The sequence below is a fragment of the Gymnoscopelus braueri genome, assembly GCF_963280865.1.
Source record: "Gymnoscopelus braueri genome assembly, chromosome: 21".
In the NCBI taxonomy this organism is placed as follows: domain Eukaryota; kingdom Metazoa; phylum Chordata; class Actinopteri; order Myctophiformes; family Myctophidae; genus Gymnoscopelus; species Gymnoscopelus braueri.
Window position 1 is genome coordinate 46254986 of NC_137623.1, and position 22821 is coordinate 46277806.

The 22821-nt window shown below is 41.2% G+C and overlaps 1 protein-coding gene across 1 annotated transcript; it reads right to left on the bottom strand.

Annotated features, from left to right (window-relative positions):
• Positions 1–201: 201 nt before the first annotated feature.
• LOC308077023 (macrophage mannose receptor 1-like) lies at positions 202–1919 on the bottom strand (the record flags this gene model as incomplete). Its single annotated transcript, XM_080417551.1, has 3 exons — positions 202–414; positions 992–1319; positions 1633–1919. The coding sequence occupies 3 exons, from the start codon at positions 1917–1919 to the stop codon at positions 202–204; spliced, it is 828 nt and encodes a 275-aa protein (XP_080273677.1).
• Positions 1920–22821: the final 20902 nt, after the last annotated feature.

Genomic DNA, 22821 nt, shown 5'->3' on the forward strand with positions numbered 1-22821 from the left:
CCCTTTTACTCTGGCTTTCAGGGCCGGCCGCTGCTATAAGCAATTATATTATTTATTTATATTTACTTTCATATTGTAATTATGTCATGCATCTCCTATCCAACTACTAGCGTCATTATTTTAATATTCAATAAAAAAATATTATCTCATGACATAATGATTTTATAATGGGGGTGTTTGGGGGGGGGGGGGGGGGGGGGCTTAGGGGCTCGAAACTCCTTGGGCCGGGGATTTGCTGCAGAGGAAGTTCCTTCTCTCCATGCAGTCTCTGATCTGCCACTGGGTAGAGTCGTCTTTGGGCAGGGTTCCACAGTGCCTCCACTGGGCCGGGCACTGTGGCAGGTTCCGGTACTGCAGCGGTTCCCCGTCCACCCAGAGCCACTCGCTCCCCAGGAAACGCAGAGCCGTCCACACCTTGGACAGAAAAGCAGGTCAAACATCTATCCATCAAGTGTTACCGTGCTTTAACTCATTAAGACCGGGAACGCATCTGTGTCATTTTTTTATTTCTTTGGCTATTAAAACATTTACAGATATACGAGCTCATAGCGCGGCACTCGATACCGCGCTATGAGCTTGTAGATCTTGTAGATCTGCTATTATTGGAAAAGAAATCGTGAAAATGTGTGCAAATCTTTGAATATATGTATACATTTTTAACTAAAATCTTTGCTTCTGGGGGGTCCCTGGAAATAAATATTTTGAGTTTGGGGTCCGTGGCCAAATACATATAATTTCGGGGGTCCTTGACATGAAAAAAGTTTGAGAACAACTGATATTATAGCAACATAGTTAAAAATAAAAAATAAAAAAAACGGCTAGGATTTAGAAGACATTTGTAGAATCCCCAGATTTGAGTTACAAATGTTGGTGGTTTCACCAAATTATCAGAAAGCAAGAAACAAAATCATGCAAAAAAAAATTATAATACAAAATAATACATTTCAACATAATTGGGGGAAAAACGTTCCCTCAACCCAAATCCTCTAACCTCATTGGTTGTGGCCTCCTGGATCCTGTCCCTGAAGTAGTGGTGGTCGTACTCAGACTGCAGGCTCACCAGGTCATACTGGTGGTCACGGTAATGATTAGAAAGGCTGGAGTCACCGCCGCCGATGGCCCTGCAGTGCTCCAGAGCCTCCTCCCATGTCTTGTTCTCCTTCACCAGGACCAGGTTGTCAACGTAACAGATGAATGGAATTTGGTGATGGCACTGATAACTGTACCACTTACTGTTCCAACTTATGAAGGCACAGTCCTCATCCTCACCATCATCCAGCTGTTTTTTAGCCCAATGTTTGTCACTTGAAGCATCTCCTCTGTTGAAAATAAAACATCAATAATCATTATTCAAGCTTACTATGAACACATTGGAAATAAGCTCTTAATCAATCAATCAGTCGATCAGTCGTGGTGTTACACGACAGGCTACATTATGTTAGCAGATACTTCTGTTGAGTTTCTAGAAATGTACCGTCTTCATCATGACAATGTACTGCAACAACTAGCTTTAACCACTTCAGTGAAAGCTACTGCTTGTAGATCTGCAATTTTAACCATCTGTGAAGATTTTTGAAAAATGTCACCGATAATAACATGCCCAGCTTGAAAGTGGTTAAGAACAAGACTAACCTTTCCCCCGTCCACCTCCAGACAGAACTGTCCTCAGGGTCTCTGTACAGACCGATCCACCCCCCCCCCCTAGGTGTATTTGAGTTTTTGATCCACAGGAGGTTTTTTTCCTGCTGACCCCTAACAGAAGCCAGGTCAGTGAACTTCTCCTGGCAGTAGAGTCGAGCCTCTGTCCAGTTTTTGTCCTCGTCCACATAGTGAAACGTTTTCAGCGGGACAGACGCCTCCAAGCGAAGAGCCGTAATGATGATGAGGAGGAGGAGGAAGAAGATGGAAGTCTTCACCATTTCACAAGTTGTTTCTTCAGGTCAAGTAGAGAGGAGATTTGGCAGAGTTAGAATGTCCACTCTGTAGAATGTCCACTCTGACCTCTAGGTGAGCTTGGTGCGTGTCTTTCTGTGCTGATGGACCTCCTCAGTCAGTCATTCAGTAGATGGGAGCAGGTTATTATGTTGTGTTAGGTTGAATGGAGACAGCTGGTTGTCTAACCAAAGCAGGACTCACAGAGCAGGTAAAGATGCGGTCAGTTGTCTGGTGAGGAGCAGCCTGTCACGCTGTTCTTATGACAGCTGCTTACCTGGACACACCCACCTAGATGTACCTGGACACCCACCTAGATGTACCTAGAGGTGGGTAGTAATCACTTGCTTCAGAAACTTCTTGAATAAATTGTACTAGTAAGAGTAGAAGATGTGAAAAGTACATTGCAATAAAACTAAAGTAGGCCTACATTGGTGAAGCCTTTTTTTTTTAACTTTTTTACTGCTTCAGATTTGAGCCAAATGCAAAGGAGTAAAAGTAACACTTCAAATGATTGGGCTAAATTCTGCTTGTCAATTTTATTTTGACAAGCAAGATTTGTTAATTTATTATTAGATGCACGTTCTGTTTGTTTGTTTCATTCTCTCACAGAGACTTCAGCCAAAGAGACTGACTGGTACTGGCTGCTATTGGTTATTGCATTGTGATCCTGTTTCTTCTCATCAGGTCATTGATCTATTACAATATATAGTGCGTCTATCTGATATGGATTAAAATAATATGTTTACATTTGTAATAAAAGGCCATAAAATTAAAACATCTTTGATTTTGATTCTTCTCATTGTCATATTAAATCAAACAGGGCCTGTCATTTACTCAAGCACCCAAACAAGTCATTCTATAGTTTGTCATTCAAAACGATTTCATTCAAAACTGTCCCGTCTCCATGCTTGGTCTTGGTGATTCAGCATAATGCAAATGGGGGGATTTGAATTCACTTGGTCGACAGACGTTAATGAGAACCTGGTGCTGTCACGCGTATGTTAGAAGAAAACAAAAGATGCAATGGACATCAATCCTTGAAGACAACACGTAGAAATCATTTGGGTTGGGTGGGTAGTGATGCAAAACTCACGGCCACTTGGCCAGAACGACACAGGCACTCTTCGACTTACAAATAAGCAAGGTAGTCACCAGTGGTGGAAAAAATACTCGAATGTTTTACTTAAGTAAAAGTATCAATACTGCAATGTAGAAGTACACTGTTACAAGTAAAAGTCCGGAATTCAAAATGTACTTGAGTAAAAGTGCAAAAGTATTGGTATCAAAATATACTTAAAGTATCAAAAGTAAAAGTACTAAAATATTTGAAAATAGCAGATCTACAAGCTCACAACGTGTCGCAATGCGACGCTTTGTGAGCTTGTAGATTGGCTATTTTCAAATAGCCTATGTATGAAATAGAGCTAAAGTGGTTAATGTATGTTTTATAATGTAATCATTTATATCTGCAAAGTAACTAGTAACTAAAGTTTTCAAATAATTGTAGTGGAGTAAAAGTGCAATATTTGCCTCTGAGATGTAGTGGAGTAGAAGTAAAAGTACAGAAATTTTGAAATACTCCAGTAAAGTAAAAGTACCTCAAAATTGTACTTAAGTACAGTACTTGAGTAAATGTACTTAGTTACTTTACACCACTGGTAGTCACACACATCAAATGCAGAGAGACAGTGTTGTGCCTCAGTAAACTATAGGATCTCAGGTAAACCAATAATAACCTGTCTTTGTCTATGAATTGAATACCAAGTACCCCAATGGAAACAAGACCACAAGGACTTTTTTGGACAGACCTTTTAGACAAAGTATTATAAATGTAATTGTGCTGTTTACATTTTTTGCCTAATAAAATATTCAATCAATCAATCAATCAATCAATCGCGTCAGTCTAAACTTTTCAACTGCAGTCTAAACTGCAAGTCCATGATGAAAAACATTTGAGTGACACGAGGTGAGACTTAATGTGAGATTTTATTGTTGGCTACGCTCACATCAAATGGATGTCAGATTGATAAATGCCGAAAACTGCACTTTTTTGGTCGGGTACAAGCCTCCATGTTAAACGTACATACACATTCCCGATCAGGGACGAGCGCCGCCAAGTTAAATTTGGGTCTGCAAAAGAGCCAGTTAAAAAGGTTGTTTCAAAACATTGATTAATTGTAGTATTCACAGACGGGGCTAGTATATACTAAGTAGTATCTAGTATGTACTGTCTAGTTTATACTATTTTGTATCTATCTAGTATGTAGGCTACTATAGTATCTGTCTAGTATGTACTACAGTGTCTATCTGATGTAAGCTAGATTGGTAATATTTTAAGCTTTTAATAAAAGGCAATACAAAATCATTCAGATTATTCTCATTGGGGCATTAAATCAAACAAGGTCTGTCATTTACTCAAGCACCCAAACAAGTAATTCTATATTTTGTCATTCAAAATGGTTGTGTCCGGTAAATCAGCATAATGCAAAGGGAGGGATTTGAATTTTACTTGGTCAGCAGATGTTAATGAGAACTTCACTCTAATGTCCTGCCGTCTTTGTTACTTTGTTACAAAAACAACAAAAAGAGTTCCATGAAAACAACACGTAGATTTCATTTGGGTAGTGATGCAAAACTCACTTTTGTTTATATAATTCGGTCATTTGGCAGAGAGTCTCTTGGACCAGAATGACCTACACTACAGTATGTGAGCACTGGATACAGGTAAAGTATTGTTTAGTGTTTTTTCAGGACATTTTGAGAGATGGATAATTGGCTGTCAAGTGCCAATACAATTTCATTATGACCAAAAAAAGAGATTCTGCACTTGGCTTGTTGAAACCAAGTATTTATTGTCTATCGATGGCCTGTTAACACATTGTAGCGGAAATGTTCAAAGATCTTTGAAAGTAGCTAAAATAGCAGATCTATAAGCTTGTGAGCTTGTAGATCTATCGGCTATTTTTGGCGCATGACACCATCTTATAACAAATAGGGCTTAAGTCGTTAACAACAGTTTTAGAATGTGAAACTGCAAAACAATGGTATTGGCCTTATCTCCCATATGTTTAACCCATTTAGACGCCTTCTAAATCCTGACCTAAGTTTTCAGAAAAACTTCAAATATTTATTAAAAAATTACAACAAATGTATGTTGCTATATACTGTACATAGCAACAGGAACCCCAAAAGGGGTTCCCGTCCTGAAAGGTATAGTTACAAAAAGGGGTTCCCGCCCAAAATGGGTTAAAAGAGGATCTTCGAGTATTGTTTTAGTGATTGAATGAAAGACATATTAAGGACTTGGTTAATGAGTTGTGTGCAGTAGACCTTTTTTGTCGCATTCCTAAGTCAATAATTTGATGATCGGCGGAGTGACTCAATGGAGTCTATTAGCTTAGGAATGCGAAAAAAAATCTCCATGAATTCAAGGCTCCATGAGATGAGTAATCGATAGAAGAAAAGACATTTTGGGGGTGAACTATCCCTTTAACTGTGGAATATGCCATACAGTGGTGGTGATTTGAACAGACCAGAGTCTATGGTCTGTGTGATACGAAGAGAAAATGTTGGTATCAAATTTTACAGAAACTTTATCACAAGCGCTAGTATTCACCAACTGTTACTTTACAGTTTCATATTTCCTTCTTGGCAGATGTTTCTCATATGAACAGATCCATGAGACATTCTGCTAACAGTTGGCAGCTCCCAAACTCATGTCAAAAGTTTGCTGAGAATGAATTGCTACACAAAGAAGAAGTCCAGCCCTCTTTACAGGCCACATAATGACCATCTTGTGCAGTGTTTCACAAACATTTGTATGGGTACTCGTAAGTAAATATCCCAAGTAATGAAAATAGCCGATCTACAAGCTCAGCTTGTGAGCTAGATCAGTGGTTCTCATTCAAAAATAGTAGATATACAAGCTCATAGCGCGGCACTCGGTGCCTCGCTATGAGCTTGTATATCTGCTAATTTTGAATAGCCAAAGTATAAAAATGTTAAAGTGGCTAAAATTATTGTGATGCTATATTAACACATTTTGTTGAGGACCCCCTGGAACCCACCCAAGGACCCCAGTGGGGTCACCGGACCCCACTTTGAGAACCAATGAGCTAGATAGTTTGGGTCCCGGTGAGACATAAAATGTCTCTTTTGGGTACCGAGCTTAAAACGTTTGGGAACCGCTGATCTTTGACTTTATTGAGAAAGTTGGGGAGGGGGACCTTCTGTTTCAATTCAGCCCTAGATTGTAGAACATCATATGAAATGACCAGTGGTGTAAAGTAAACTAAGTACATTTACTCAAGTACAATTTTGAGGTATTTCTACTTTACTGGAGTATGTACAATTTTCTATTCTTTTACTTCTACTCCACTACATCTCAGAGACAAATATTCTACTTTTACTCCACTACAATTATTTGAAAACTTTAGTTATAGTTACTTTGAAGGGCCATTCAAGCAATCCGCAAGTGGTGCCTGCAGTACCACCACGGCCCAAGGAACCATCACGCCAGAAGGAAATGTTTGGATCGGGGAAGGGCACCGGATCTGGCGCAGCGCAGCGCTCAGGTCCTGGACCTGGTGAGACGGAGGAGGAGCCCGGCCAGGAGACAACCCACAGAGCCTAGTCCCTCCACGTGCCAGAGCCTCCCCGAGTCCCGGCAGAGTGCTTCCGGAGGAGCGGACTGAGTGGCCCTGTCTTTCCCTATAGGACTGACCGTGGGTAGCTACTGGGACGGAAGTCGGGGCTTGATCAACCCTGGCTGGGTCACCTGGGCGAGGGTGTATGTTGTATGTTGCGAGACCCGAAACACCCGATGACCAGTTGCATCCATGTGATGTTTTTCATTATTTATTTGAAGATTTTGAATATTATTTGAAGATTTTGAATATTATTTCAAAACACACATTAACCACTTCAAGCATATAATTTGGCTATTTGAAAATAGCCGATCTACAAGTTCACAATGCGTCGCGATGCAACTCATTGTGAGCTTGTAGATCTGCTATTTTCAAAATATGTTTATACATTTTATACATTTCAAAACTTGTGAAACTGGACATTCTGCATAATGAGTACTTTTTACTTTTGGTACATTTTTGATACCAATACTTCTGTACTTTTACTCAAGTAAATTTTGAATTCCGGACTTTTACTTGCAACAGAAGTATTTCTTCATTGCAGTATCGATACCTTTACTTAAGTAAAAAGTACTTTTAAAGTAAAGAGTACTTTTTCCACCACTGGAAATGACAGACTTCCTTTTCTTTTTCTCCATTCTGAGCACATGTGACTTGTAACAACCGATCTCTCTAGTAAGAGCAACACCAGGTGCACCAGGTTGCAGGAGTATTTGACATGCACGGCTGGAGGAATATGGGTTTTAATAAGTCCCTTCAGGAGCGGGCCAGACTAGAAGCCTGGGAAACGCTGAGGTGTGTGCATGTGTTGCATTACATCCCCCTCAATGTTTCATAATGTTTCCTAATGACGAATGGGGCAAAAATAAAGATTCCAAACGGACCGCTATGTGTACACACTGGCAAATTTCCCTGTACTGCATTGGGAGATTTTTTCTTTTTTTTCCTACATTTTTCGACTGGATATATTTCTTTTCAATTATAAATGTGGTTGCCGTTGTCATAAATGTTGTAGTATGGCTACCTGCATTGTTCACATTAAGTTTAAAAAACCCTGCCACTATCCCCTGGATGTGTCTCTCTTACCCTTGATTTCATCATATTCTGCAACGGTACATCTGATTTCATAGGAAACAAGCATCTTGAATGGATGAGAATAAGCAGACACACGCACACAGATGCGCACGCACGCGCGCACGCACGCACACACACACACACACACACACACACACACACACACACACACACACACACACACACACACACACACACACACACACACACACACACACACACACACACACACACACACACACACACACACACACACACACACACAATTACTACAACTACTTCAGTTTTAAAAAATTTAAAAAAAAAGTGTTCTAAGAAAGAATTGGAAGAGTAAATGTTTCCGAAAAGGCCTAAATTGATTTGTTTTTTTACTCGCACCGCAGTGCTGCAGTTTTTGGGTTGGTACTATTCAGTACCGTTTCCCTCACATGCTTGCTTATAGCTTAAGCCCCTTAATTATTCAGGCCTCAATCAATACTCAACACACTCCCGTGAGGAAAAGCAAGAGGGGAGGGAGGGGAGGGTCGAATTTCAGCTCGAATCCTGGATTATGGATTTGTATAAATTTATGTGTGGCCACTCAACTGAAAAATTTGTGGAAAACACACAGTGGTAAAGTGAGGGAGAGCTCAGAGCCTCTGTTCACATTAGTTGACCTTTTTTTCTTTCTTTTTTTGGCCAATTATTACACAGCCAGCTTTTGGACTGTCAAAGGGTGCCTTTTCTCGTTAGCCCTGTCCCTGGGCCTGGCAGCACTCTGCAGGACTTAATGAACGGGGGCCCCATTACTCAAGTTTACCCTCAGACTTAAAAAACACAAGTGTCCACGTTAAGAATGCATCCTGATGGACGAGTTTCAGTCACACATCAGTGGCATCCCTAACAAGACACACAGAGAGAGACAAAAGACAGCAAATTGTACTTTTATAAGTAGGGTGAGTTTAACTTTTTGCTGGTTAAAAAATGAAGAAGTTTTGAGACAGATATGACTGCCCATATTGTGACTTGGCTCCCCCTGGTGTTCTATATGCTAAGCTCAACACTACAGAATGCTGCTGTACACCTGTGGTTGTACGAGAAAATAAGAGAAACAAGAGACAATTTGTGTTTAAATATTCCAAATTATTCAAAATCTTTCATGCACTTTCAGGATTTTTAGAAAATGTTCAAAAATAGCAGATAACAAGCTTGCAGCGCGGCACACGAAGTGACGCACTGTGATCTTGTATATCTGCTTAATAACTACGGTTACACATTTCTCTGGGGACCACCTGGAACCCCTCCAAGGACCCCTGGGGGTCCCCGGACCCCACTTTGAGAACCACTGGTATAGGATAGGCCAGGTAAGAAATAACTCTAACTCTAACTAATTTGTTTAGCACAATGCACTGTTTGATTCTTGATGCGAACATGGCCTGGACTGTCGTGGTGGGAACTGGCACGTTCATTCAGACTGTCACTGAATAAATCCTCCCCTTTGGCTGCTGTACCAGCTACCTGACATCGTCATAACAGGCTGATGTCTTCTCTAATCCCCATACTGACACCAGCTTAACAGATGTGTCTGATAAAGCCAAAAAACTGGCTCATGTTAATCCATTAAGACCGGGAACGCATCTGTGTCATTTTAAGATTTCTTTGGCTATTCAAAAATGGCTGATTTACAAGCTCAAGAGCTTGTAAATCTGTATATTTTTTTAAATATTGTGGAAAATGTGTGCAAATCTTTGAATATATATATATATATATATGTGTGTTTTAAAGCGAACATTTTTTACTCCGATCTGTGCTTCTGGGGGGGTCCCTGGAAGATGGGAGTCTGCGGCCAAATACATATCATTTTGGGGGTCCTTGACATGGAAAAGTTGGATATAGCAACCAATGATATAGCAACATACTGTTAGTATTTGTTAGGACATTTTTAGAATGTATTTGGCCGCGGACCCCCATCTCAAAATGTTTTGTTCCAGGGACCCCCCAGAAGCAAAGATTTGAGTTACAAATGTTCGCTTTAAATATATATATATATATATATATATATATATATATATATATATATATATATATATATTCAAAGATCTGCACACATTTTCAAGATTTTTCAAAAATAGCAGATCTACAAGCTTGTAGCTTGCACTCGGTGCCGAGTGCCGCACTACGAGCTTGTAGATCTGCTATTTTTGAACAGCCAAAGAAATCTTTAAAATGACACAGATGCGCTCCCGGATTGAATGGGTTAACCATTGATGGTTGCTGACAACAAACAAAGGAAGCTTTTAATAAAAATAACTGGTAGCTGTGGGTTTGTGTGTGAGAGTATGTTCACGACATGCTTATACGCACGCGTGTGTGTGTGTGTGTGTGTGTGTGTGTGTGTGTGTGTGTGTGTGTGTGTGTGTGTGTGTGTTGCACATACAGGGCCCAGTTGTGTTTATGTGTCCTGTTGTGTCTATGTGTGTGGCACTAAGTGTTTATCCATGTGTGTGGTTTGATATCCTCTCCCAATTACGGGAACTCCGGGAACTGGAGAGTTCCTCCTCCTCCTTATTGGCTGCATGTGCTTCGCCACGGCCTCGGACTGGCGGGCCCGCGCTCGCGGAGGAGCCAAACCCAGAATTAGAGATGGCGGTGAAGCCTAGCAAAGGGCCTTGTTGTATTTAGCTTGGCAGGAGAACAGGAGCCTCGCACAGGCCCTGTTTACAGAGGAGCTCCCGTCCGTCCTTAGTTTGTGGGAATGGAGTGCGTGTAACCCTTACCCTTCCCCTAAACAAAAGCCCTGAATTCCAATGAAGGGCCTGTCTCTCTTTACTTCTCCTGGCTTCAAAGACAGGCGTCGGTCCAATTATGTGATGTTTTGGTTTTAAAATTAGAGGAGGAATCCTCTTGGAAGAAAAAAAAAAGACAGACAAGACTGCTTCAATCCCTAAACCAAATGTTATTGGTGCACGACTTGGGGAAGAGCTCCGTTTTTTATTGTTCACTTGCTTGTTTGTGTTTTTAAGGCCATTTTCATAAATCAATGTTTATGCCACAATTCTGAAGTTCTCATAATATCTCAGACTGTATTCATGTGTTTTATGTTAAGTAACATCTTTGACATACCGGTATATTCAGTGAGTTGGCGTACTGTATAACATTGGAATCGAGCACGGCATCGTGCCTTGCCTCTACGGCAGGGGTCTTCAACAGGGGGTCCTCATAGTTAGTACAGGGGGGGGGCACCAAATCTTTGTGTGTTAGGAATTCTTTTTACATTAACCACTTGGAATCCTAGCTTCCCTATTCTGAGGATTCTCAACGCCTTGCAGCGTGAGGCGTTGTAGATTTTTGGCAAAAAGGTTTTGGTGTAGAGAAAAAGTTTAATCTGCAACACAATGTTATACAATATGTAGGGGTCCCTGCTTCATCTGTCTAGCTTGTAGATCGGCTATTTTTAAATAGCGGACCCCCATCTCAAAATCTTTTCCAGGGACACCCAGAAGCAAAGATTTGAGTTACAAATGTTGGCTTTAAAAAAATATATATATTCAACAATTTGCATGGGATGAACGCTCATTTGGTGAGAACCTACAAGATCTAAGCAGATATAAGCCTACAAGATCTAAGCCTGTACAAGATCTACAAGCTCACAACGCCGTTGTGAGCTTGTAGATCTGCTATTTTTGGATGTATAGGTGTACAGGGAAAAAAGAGCAGTAAAAAAAAGTTGAATCTGAAACACATTTTTATACAATATAGTGGGGGTCCCTGCTTCATCTCTCTCTCTCTCTCCGCTAGGGGGTCCTTGGCCTGAAAAATGTTGAAGACCCTTGCTCTATGGTGTGTACAGAAGCAGTGGAACGTCTGCTTTCAGTTTGACGCAGACACATTCTGAGATGAATCCAGTAAGTACCCCACCCCGCAGCACTGATAATTGGGTAACTATATGTTGAACAAGCTTGGCACGAGGACCGAGTCGGAGTTCAAGCCATACGTTTTTTTGCCTTCATATTTCATACGTTTTTGGTTCTCCGTTCCAGAGAAAATACCAAAAAAAGCAAAGATCACAGCGCAGTGATTAAAGGAAAAAACCCAAAATGAAAAATAATAACAGAGAAAGAGTTTAAAATAGAGTAGGTATAAATACACGGGCGAGGAAATCCTATCCCCAGGAGAGGGTCAGACATGTAATTTGAAAAAAAAACAGGAGTCTTAAATGACATGTAAAAGGAGTAATTATAGAGGTTGAATAGAGAGAATGAACTGAAATAATAAAATACCACCTAGGCCTGTCAAAAGTTCTCTCTTCTGTGGACTGAAGGGAGAAGAAGCCTTGGGTTAGAAAAGGGCAGGCCACCAGGCCACCACCCAGCCCACTTCTACAGAGACTTACGGGAAACTATAAGGAACATTTTAACCGTGTGCTCTCCATGCAGCACGCGACACACGTGACAGTATACGTCAGCTCTGTGAAGCAGCAGCAGCAGTTCCAATAAGGTCATCTGTATTATGTCAGATCTCAGAGCAGCTGTTGCATTGTCAGCTGCGTGGCTCCCTAAACAGTGGTGGGAAAAGTACTCAAATATTTTACTTAAGTTAAAGGTATCAGTACTGCAATGTAGAAATACACTGTTACAAGTAAACGTAGTTTTAAAGTTTTGGTATCAAAATGTACATAAAGAACTAAAAGTAAAAGTACTTAAATTCATAAAAATACTTATATAATAATACAGATCTACACGATGTGTCGCATTGCGACGCATTGTAGATCAGCAATTTTCAAATGGCCGAAATGTATATAGGGCTGAAATGGTTCATGTATGTTTTGTAACAATAATCAAAATCTACAAAGTAGCTAGTAACTACATTTTTCAAATAATTGTAGTGGAGTAAAAGTACAATATTTGCCTCTGAGATGTAGTGGATGAGATTACTGAAAATTGGAAATACTTCAGTAAAGTAAAAATACCTCAACATTGTACTTAAGTACAGTACTTGAGTACATGTACTTAGTTACTTTACACCACTGGTCATCTGCATTATGTCAGATCTCAAAGCAGCTGTTGCATTGTCAGCTGCGTGGCCCCATAAACAAATACAGCAAACTTTTCCAAATCAAACGATCCTGTCCAGGGAAGCCTCCACGAAGCAACAATCTGATCAGCTTCAGTCTGTTGAAAGTGGCACATCAAAAGAGCGGCACACGCCACCTAATGGCTCCTGCGTGGCCCTTGGGTCCATCCACGTGACAGGAGTGCCCGTAAATGTGGCATTACCTTCAAAGCTGATGGATAGCATCCAGCCACTGAACGTCCATTACCATTATGACCGGTTTGGTTTGATTGATAGCACGGGACCTCAATGTCAAGGTGATGGATGGCATCTGCTTTGATGTTGTTTGTGATTCGTCCTTTCCCGTTAGTTTGTTATGGCTTTTGCTACCAATAAACACAACCCTGACAGAGTCCCCATCGAATCAATGTGGCACCATTGTCCTTACAGTAAGCATGTGTGTGAGTGGTTACGTTTTACATGCATGCCAAAAAAAATGCTACTGAAAACACAATTAAGGCAGTAATGGACACGTACAGCACTGTATAAACGCAGCCAGTGAGATGTTCAAGGCCAGAGTCAATTCTCACAGGTCCTAGAGAGAGCCCTGTTTGTATTCAGGCGTTTGCAGCTTTTCTAAATCAGACTTTTGGGGGGAAAGGGTTAGGAAAATATGGGCCCTTCTAAAAATATTGTTTTGGACTGATGCAGTTTTGACAAGGTCAGTTGTAGTCTAACGCTGTGAGGTCTTGAGGTTGAAGTAAGCAAATATAGACATTGAGCGACGCCACTTGTGGAATAATTAATTTCTCAGGCCAAGTGTGAAATAATACTTGGGCAACAACACACCGAAAAACACACTGCTGGAAATAATGACGTACGTGAGGTCACACCATAACAGCGGTAGCCAGCAGGCTATTAAGAGGAGGTGAAGAAGTAAGCTTATGAGGGGAAGGTCACTCGCTAAAAATCCCCGCTGGTCTCGGGGAAAGTGAGAGAGAAGGACTGGCTCTCCCCCAACTCTCGGCGATGATTGATTGGAGATGCCCTTGTGCAAGGCACCCCCAATATCTTCACTGGAGCCATACTGTGGCAAAACTATAAAGCTCTTGGTTAACTTGTACTCAGTGGTTTTGAAACTAGCCGAATACAAGTTCACTGTGAGCTTGTAGATCGTCTATTTTCAAATGGGCGAAATGTATATAGGGCTTAAGTGGTTAATGTATGATTTGTAATAATAATCAAAATCTACAAAGTAACTACTAGTAACTGAAGTTTTCAAATAATTGTAGTGGAGTAAAAGTACATTATTTGCCTCTGAGATGTAGTGGAGTAAAAGTAAAAGTACAGAAATATTGAGTACAGTACTTAGATGTACTTAGTTACCACCGCTTGTACTTGGTATTGTAGATCCCCAATGTGAATGTGTGTAATGTATGAATAAAGTATGCATGCAAGCCATGCATATTAAAAGAGTATCTGTCCACTCCAGTTGTCTTTTCCTGGATAAATAAGTAAAGAAAAAACAATATTGTGGATAGACTCAGGAAAAAAACACTATTCTCAATTATTCATTCCGTTACCGTAAATCTATTTGACCTTGCTGTGTATCCTGTTCAGATAAATGTCCAAATTCCACCGTTTCAGGCCTATATATGGATTTCTATCTCTCTCACTCTGCACACACAAGGGATGTTCAGTCCGATATCACACAGAGACATAACTTACTGTCACAGTAGATGTGGATAATTACTTTCACGTGGATCTGGAGATGGCGCCTTCGAAACATACGTTTAAGTTGCATTACATCATAAATGTTTTACTGATGTTTGTATAACAGAGGTTTAACCCACAGCGCAGAACAGACCAGTAAAATATAATTTCCTCGCAAACTCAAGAGTCGAGGGAATCTATCGGAGGACTCTACAATACCAAAACAATTAAACTGTCTTTTTTTAATCCAGCTCTATAACTGAATATAATGGCTGTGCCATCAATGCTACGGCATTCTAGACTGCAAGAAATTCTTTGGATTTAGCCTGATTAAACTGTAGACAGTGGTTCTGCTTGGATTAACCCATTCAATCCAGGAACACATCTGTGTCATTTTAGATTTCTTTGGCTATTCAAAAATAGCAGATATACAAGCTCATAGCACGGCACTCGTAGATCTGCTATTTTTGCAAATCTTTGAATATATCTTTTTTTAAAGCGAACATTTGTAACTCAAATCTTTGCTTCTGGGGGTCCCTGGAAAAAATCTTTTTGAGATGGGGGTCTGCGGCCAAATGCATATCTAAAGGTTTTTTCCAAATCCTAACAGTATGTTTCTATATCAGTGGTGCGCCAACTTTTTCACGTCAAGGACCACCCAAAATGATATGTATTTGGCCACGGACCCCCATCTCAAAATATGTTGTTCCAGGGACCCCCCAGAAGCAGAGATCGGACTAGGTGCCGCGCTATGAGCTTGTAGATCTTCTGTTTGTGAATAGCCAAAGAAATCTTAAAATGACACAGATGCGTTCCCGGATTGAATTGGGTTAAATAATATAAAACCTGATTGAGTATCAAATTACGTTATGCCCACTTTGATTTTGTTTGATTGATTTTCTTTATAATGTTTTGGCAATATTCCAAACTGGGTGTGGCGGGAGGGGTGGAGGGGTGGAGGGGTGGTGGAGAAAACATGTATGTTGTGTTGTTCTGCACAGCAGACAGTGTGGCTGCTCGTGCTTATCTCAGATCAGTCCAGATCCGGCTATATTGAATCACAACACTGACAGTGAAGCAATATCACCCCTGGTGTGTCCTCATATCTCCTCTCATCTGTCAGGGAAATGTGTGCAATGTGTGTGTGTGTGTGTGTGTGTGTGTACTGTATGATGAGCACGTGTGCTATCTGTGCATGTGTGTTGCTCCCTATACCCACCCCTGTAGCATGTATTGACCTACTGTAGCACATGTCACTCAGCCAAATGGCACTTAACTCAATTTCACACACGTGCGCGCACAAGCGCACACACACACACACACACACACACACACACACACACACACACACACAGAGAGGGAAAAAGAAGCATATGAAAACATGTTCCGTGTTCTTTGCTATTACTGGCCATGATTCATGTTTGGGGTAGATTAAGATGGGCGTGTGTGTGTTCCCCAAAGGTGACTAAATGTTTGTTTGATTTCTCTCTTCTTCTTTTTTTCCCCTTCTTTCTGAGACACATTTGCTCCTTTATAATCCAGTTTATAATCCTAAAATCTTGTGTGGTTCTCAACCTTTTCTGGATCAGGGCCCACTTGAAAATCTTGATAGCTAACCAATATACAATCAAAAGAGTAAACTTACATTGAAACTATAGGTAAACAATGATTCTAGCATCTGTCTAAAATAACATTTTTAAACATTGTGTTCAAGAAAAAACAAGCCTAAGAAACAAAAACATGAGAACAAAGGACCACGGCAAGGGTCTGAATGGTCGTCATATCTAGGTTAAGTGCTAAGGGCTGAGGTGGAGTCTGAAGAGGAGAGTCTTCAGATTAAGGCGGAGTCTGCAGTTCTAGCTGCAGGGGACTGGGTTAGGGTCATTATAGGTGAGAATGTTCTAAACCAGGGGTCTTCAACGTTTTTCCAGCCCAAGGACCCCCCCTGAGAGAGAGACGAAGCAGGGACCCCCCACTACATATTGTATAAAATAGTGTTGCAGATTAAACTTCTTCATAGATTTCATAGATAGACTATCATCAGTGTTGTGTAAATTTAATTTACACAAATCTTTGTTCATTTCAGACATTAAACCTTCAATACTTGGTACTTCATTTGCTCCCCCCCCGCCCCCCCCCCCCCCAACACCAGACATCTTTGTGATGAGCTTGTAGATCTGCTATTTTCGGCTAATGTTCCTCAAAATAGACCCCTTAATTAACAGACGACGTCACACTGATAAGAACCAGTATGCACGCGCAGGCCGGCACCAAATGAAATCCATTCTGTCATGTCTCGCTATAGGACGCGCCTCACTAGCCAACACACAAGAGGAGGTTAGAATGAACTGAAACCAGCGCACCCCGAAACAATATGTTGGGAATTGATTGCATGAAACAATCAGCGTCCAGTCTCAATGTTGGTAAACAAATAATTGGTCTATAGAGATGGTAGGGTTCAAGTGGTTGATTTGGCGGACCCCCTGGAGTAACTGAGGACCCCCTAGGGGTCCCAGACACCCTGTTGAAGACCCCTGTTGTAAACATTTCAAAGATCCACAAGCTCACAACGTAACACATTGTCTGAGCTTGTAGATCTGCCATTTTCGGTAAAGAGATTTGTTCTGGTTGGGAAAAAAAGAGCACACCAAGTACAGAGCTCAGCAGACCCCTGCAGTCCACTAGTTTAAGTATTAGTTTGCTAAGTATAGAGGAGGGTTTAAGCGGTTAAAAAACAACCGAAAACATGTGTTTTACGGTGGAGCAGGATGACATTGCATTTTCCACTCATTACACTGCTTCTAAATATCGTCGCTGTCGGGTAGAGAAACCTTGTATGTCCAAAATGGTTACTTTATCAGGAAATGTGTTTCAGCGGATCTAATGTAGTTATTATTTAGTCAGAAGGGCTTGTTAATACTGTTCATTCGTTCAATATTTGTATAACCCACAGACAGACACAGGGGAACCCTAAAAACTGATCCACTATATCCTCTACAGTAGTTCATGTATTCTAATAGAGATACCAAAGGAAGTATGTATTACTGTATGTTCTCAGAGAGTCTTAAAAGGACAATGAGCAACTTTGGACGTATGAACATTGTATTATTTAATGTATTTGAGTCCCAACTTCATGGCCACTGCAATGGGCCTCGCTACACACAACCCGCTGACAACGTCACTTGAAACACCCGTGGCATTTTTCATGACGTCCATACAGGTTAGTTTAGTTAGTTTATTTATTTCAAACAGGTTACCAGTTCCAACACCCAGCAGCACATCCTTGACTTTGCTACCCTCTAGTGGTGAAACTGAGATATGGCTCCATCTGTTTGTATACTGCAGTGGTTCTCAAACTTTTTTCATCAAATATTTTGTGGCAGGGATTTTTCAAAAATAGCAGATGTACAAGCTCATAGCGCGGCACTCTGTGCCGCGCTATGAGCTTGTATACCTGCCAAAGTATAAAATATGGTTAAAATGATTGTGATGCTATATTAACACATTTTGTTCCACACTTTGAGAACCAATGGTATACTGTATGTAAATCAAGAGAAACACAAGCCAAATGTTTGACTCCTCTGAAGATGGTGCTGTACTTTGTTTCTGAATTGTATCAATACAGTAGATAATCTATTAACAAATAGCATATAATGCTCTGTTGTCTCATTCATTTAATGTGCAGCAGTGTCTTTTTATTCCGCTAGCTTTCCAGCTAGTACGGGTCATGATTAATATAAGGACTGAATAACAGCGAGCCAAAAGTTGTTACTCAACAGCATAGCACACATAATATTTCATTGCTGTGTGTGTGTGTGTGTGTGTGTGTGTGTGTGTGTGTGTGTGTGTGTGTGTGTGTGTGTGTGTGTGTGTGTGTGCGCGTGCTCGTGCTTTTATGTGCGTTTTTTTGTCAAAGTGGGGTCCAGGGACCCTCAGGTTTCCTTGAGGGGGTTCCAAATGGATTCTTACAGGTCTGCAACTCTGAGAGCGTACAAATAGAACCAAATCGACCCTTCTGGTCCATTTCAGTGTCCACTTGTACACTCTCAAAGTTAGGGACTCCCTCTTTCATTGGTGTTTTGCCTTGATTGCATCTAAACCCTAACATTTAACTTCACTAAAACTATGCCTAAACCTAACCTTACAAACACTGTCTAACCCTACCTTAACCTCACAGAAATTATGCCTAAACCTAACCTCAAAACCCTGTCCGCCTGGGCGAAACACCGGGAAAAGAGACTCTCCCCTCAGAGTTATGCGGAGGTTATTGAAATAAAAAAGTTCAAGAATGACTGTGCTAAAAGGTATGCATGTCTATGAATGTGTAAAAATCCACCCAGCGTGTGTGGTTGGACCGTCTGTTTCTGCCTGGGTCTTTGGCTCTGTGTTCCTTCCTTCTACTTGAACACAGTGCTGGAACCTGAGAGGCTGTGTTGCACTCTGTTGGCCCAGAGAGCTGCAGAGCGGCTCCGTTCTAGATTGATGGCTCTGCCTCTGAGACTCTCTGGCAGAGGCAGCGCTCCCATTAGGGACTCCGGCTTAATACAGATAGCAGACTCTGTGAAAAGTTATGTCAACAGAGTGAACCGAGAAAGAGACCGTTCGGTTCCCTCTGTGCGTGCGTGCGTTGCTTGTATTACTAGACTTTGTGAGAGCCAAATGCCCCGGGAGGGAAGTAGAGTAGAATTAGCAAAATAGACATTATGAGACAATTTTGCAAAATCTCTGATGGAGATTTACTTCATATGTTGTGGAGCTGTCCGTGCTTGGAGGAGTTTTGGAAATATATTGTTAGAACAACTTCAGAAATAGTCTGAAATAGTACCCGACCCTAGGATTTGGATTTTGGGAGACATACAGTAGGCCTACAGGGACTCGCATTAAGCCATCATGAGAAATACTTTATTTTGCTGGCTGGCACAGCTGAGAAAAAATAAATTGTAAAAATCCCATTCATAAAATAGCGGCCCTAAAAGTGTGATTTGGACTGACAAGCATAGTAATACAAACGTGTGTGTGTGTGTGTGTGTGTGTGTGTGTGTGTGTGTGTGTGTGTGTGTGTGTGTGTGTGTGTGTGTGTGTGTGTGTGTGTGTGTGTGTGTGTGTGTGTGTGTGTGTGTGTGTGTGTGTGTAAAAAGAAAAGAGGAAGCGCTGCAGGGATCAATGGCTCTACTGTGTGTGTGTGTGTGTGTGTGTGTGTGTGTGTGTGTGTGTGTGTGTGTGTGTGTGTGTGTGTGTGTGTGTGTGTGTCTGTTCGGATGATCCCACTCGGCGGAAACGCAAGACCCAGACAGACACAAACACAAGTGCAAGCATGCACATCCCGAGGCAACAATTTCAACTCTCTCTCTATGTATATCTCTGTCATTCTCTCTCTTACTCGCTCTCTCAGTTTTTTCTATCCATCGAGGCGTATACATCACTCTATGTCATAGTTAATGTGTTTAAGGCATGGTGAGAACAGCGCAGACAGATGGGACAGATGTGGGGGCCCTCTGGGGGGGTTCAGGGCACCAGGTCCACAATGTAACAAACGGGAGGGGAGAGAGACAACTTTATTTGGAAACTCATCTCTTTTGAGGCTCGGAAACCAGAGAGAGTCCGGAGAGAGAAAACACACATTTACTCATTCAGACACACATACCAGGCCTGCCGACATCCGACTGTGAGAATCAAGGAGTTTTTTCAGCACTGGTGGAAGAAGTACTCGGATATTTTACTTAAGTACTACCATATAGCAATACCATAATATAAAAAATACTCTGTTACAAGTACCATGCCTGTGTTCAAAATGTTACTTGAGTAAAAGTACAAAAGTATTGGCATCAAAATACTTAAAAGTACCAAAAGTACTAAAATGTTTGAAAATAGCAGATGTACAAGCTCACAACGCGTCGCGATGCGACGCGTTGTGAGCTTGTAGATCTGCTATTTTTCAAATAGCCTATGTATAAAATAGGGCTCCAGGAGGGTTGGCAGCCCTGCAAATACACATACGGAAGTCACACACGAATGTTCAAGAAATTTTACTTTCTCACACACACACACACACACACACACACACACACACACACACACACACACACACACACACACACACACACACACACACACACACACACACACACACACACACACACACACACACACACACACACACACACACACAGTGCCAGATGATCTTTGAATTTACGGCCCTGGAGAGAGCCTGTGCTCCACATAGTGCAGCGAGCGGGTGAGCGGGCGGGCGGGAGGTTTTCCGCGGCTCATCCATCACAACATGGCGGTTTCTGGAGCTGGAGCTCTGTAGTAGTGCTGCTGCTGCCTCCTCTCCACTGTGTCTCCTGGGACACTCCGCTCCTAGATAGAGTTATATCCCTGACTGTAAGCGATGTCTGCAGCACTGCTGCATGTAAGAAGTACTCCCGAGTAGTTTTTTTACTCGAGTAAAAGTCTAAATATTACCACAATACGCAAATACTGTGGCAAATGGCCTAATTTTACTTGTGTAAAAGTACAAAAGTATTGGCATCAAAATATACTTAGAGTGCCGAAGTAAAGGTACTCATTATATTTGCCTCTGATATGTACTGGAGTAGAAGTAGAAGTATCAACAATGGAAAGTAAAGTAAAGTAAAGTAAAACTAATATTGTGCTTACATTAAGTACAGTATAGTACACATAAAACGGTTTTAAATATGCTTTGAAAAGGGGTTCACTATGGAGCCATTTGATCTTATTATTTATGTAGAATCCACATGGTTCTTTTCTTTATTATCAAACGGTTCCATATGTAACCTTTTAAGTCAAGTCTGGTGTCATGAGACTTTAAGGGTCATAGATCATTTTAGATTCCATAAAAATGAACCCTTGTGGCCCGGACCGCTGGTGTAGCGGTCTGGGCACCTATAGGCTACAATGTAGTCTTTGCTGCGTGTCATTCCCCATCTCTCTCCCCCGTTTCCTGTCTAACACACTTCACTTCACTATCAATAAAGGCATAAAAAGCCCCCCCCCGGCCCCCCCAAAAAATAACCCTTGTGGGGGTTTCTTTTACACAGAACCATATCAAATGGTTCCAAATAGAACATTCAGGGCCCATGCTGTACATCGCTGATCTAAACTCTGGATTGATGATGATGTTTATTGGTATTCACAGCTGATAGATAATTATTCGTTATTATACAATGTAACATGTTTTTATTAGTTTTTTCCCTTCCCCAGTTTAGTCTCTTACTTAAGCCAAAAATCTACAAGCTCACAATGCATCATGATGTGAATTTATGTTTTGTTATGTCCCCTATCTTTTTTTTTTAAATGTCTGTTTCAAAGTTTTTCAAAAATGTTTACCTATGGTTAACTTGATCCCAGCTGCTTTCTACGGTTTATATTGTTGCAATATATATATCGTCCGCAGCCAAATACATATCATTTTGTGGGTCCTTGACATGAAAAAGTTTGAGAACCACTGCACTAGTGTATGACACAGGACTGAGTCACTCCTGCACTGTACTGTGCTGTACTGTCCAAAAATGTCTTGTCCTGTTCCTAACCTGAAAAAAGAAAAAGAAAACATATCCTGTACTGACCTATCCTGTCAAACATGTTCCTGTACAGCCTGGATCCTGAAAATGTCTTATTAGAGCTCAAATATAAAACAATTATAAATAAAAACCTGACTCACCTCCCTTGCACCATAATGTGGGGGGGTGAACATTCTGCAAAAACACCTGATCTACAAGTTCACAACATGCCGCGTTGCCCTTGGGAATCATGTCAACTAAGTATGGGATTTAAGTGGTTAGCCTTATCTTACCGAACGAAGACCCTGCCAATACCAGCTTTGTGAAGCTAAAGAAAGAAAAATCATTGAATTTTCCAATAGGCTCAATTTGTTGCTGTTTGCAGGTCAGATTATGTTAACTGTACATAGTTTAGGTGTACATAATTCATGTAATCAAAACAGGAAATCATATTATGATGAATGTGCTATTGAAATCAGAGCATTGTTTAGAGGCGTATAGGCGGCTTACACATCAAAGGAAACAGAGGAAAGAGATCCAGTCCTATAGGCCGATCTACACCAGACTTTTCAAAGCGGCATGCGCACACGCGCATATAATACGCACACACACACTTTTAGATCCAGTCCTATAGGCCGATCTACACCAGACTTTTCAAAGCATGCGTATGCATGGTGCATACAGCGCATTTGTTTTGATGCAATTGATATCAATGATACCGGCTACACCAGGCGTGCGGATACGCGAGTCCCGCATACGCAGGCTTTAACATAGGCCTGGATCTCTAAGTGCGTGTGTGTGCAGAAAATTCTCTGATGTAGATCGGCCGTAATTTAAAGCCTGCGTATGCGGGGCTTGTGTATCCGCGCCTGATGTAGCCGATATCATTGATATCAATT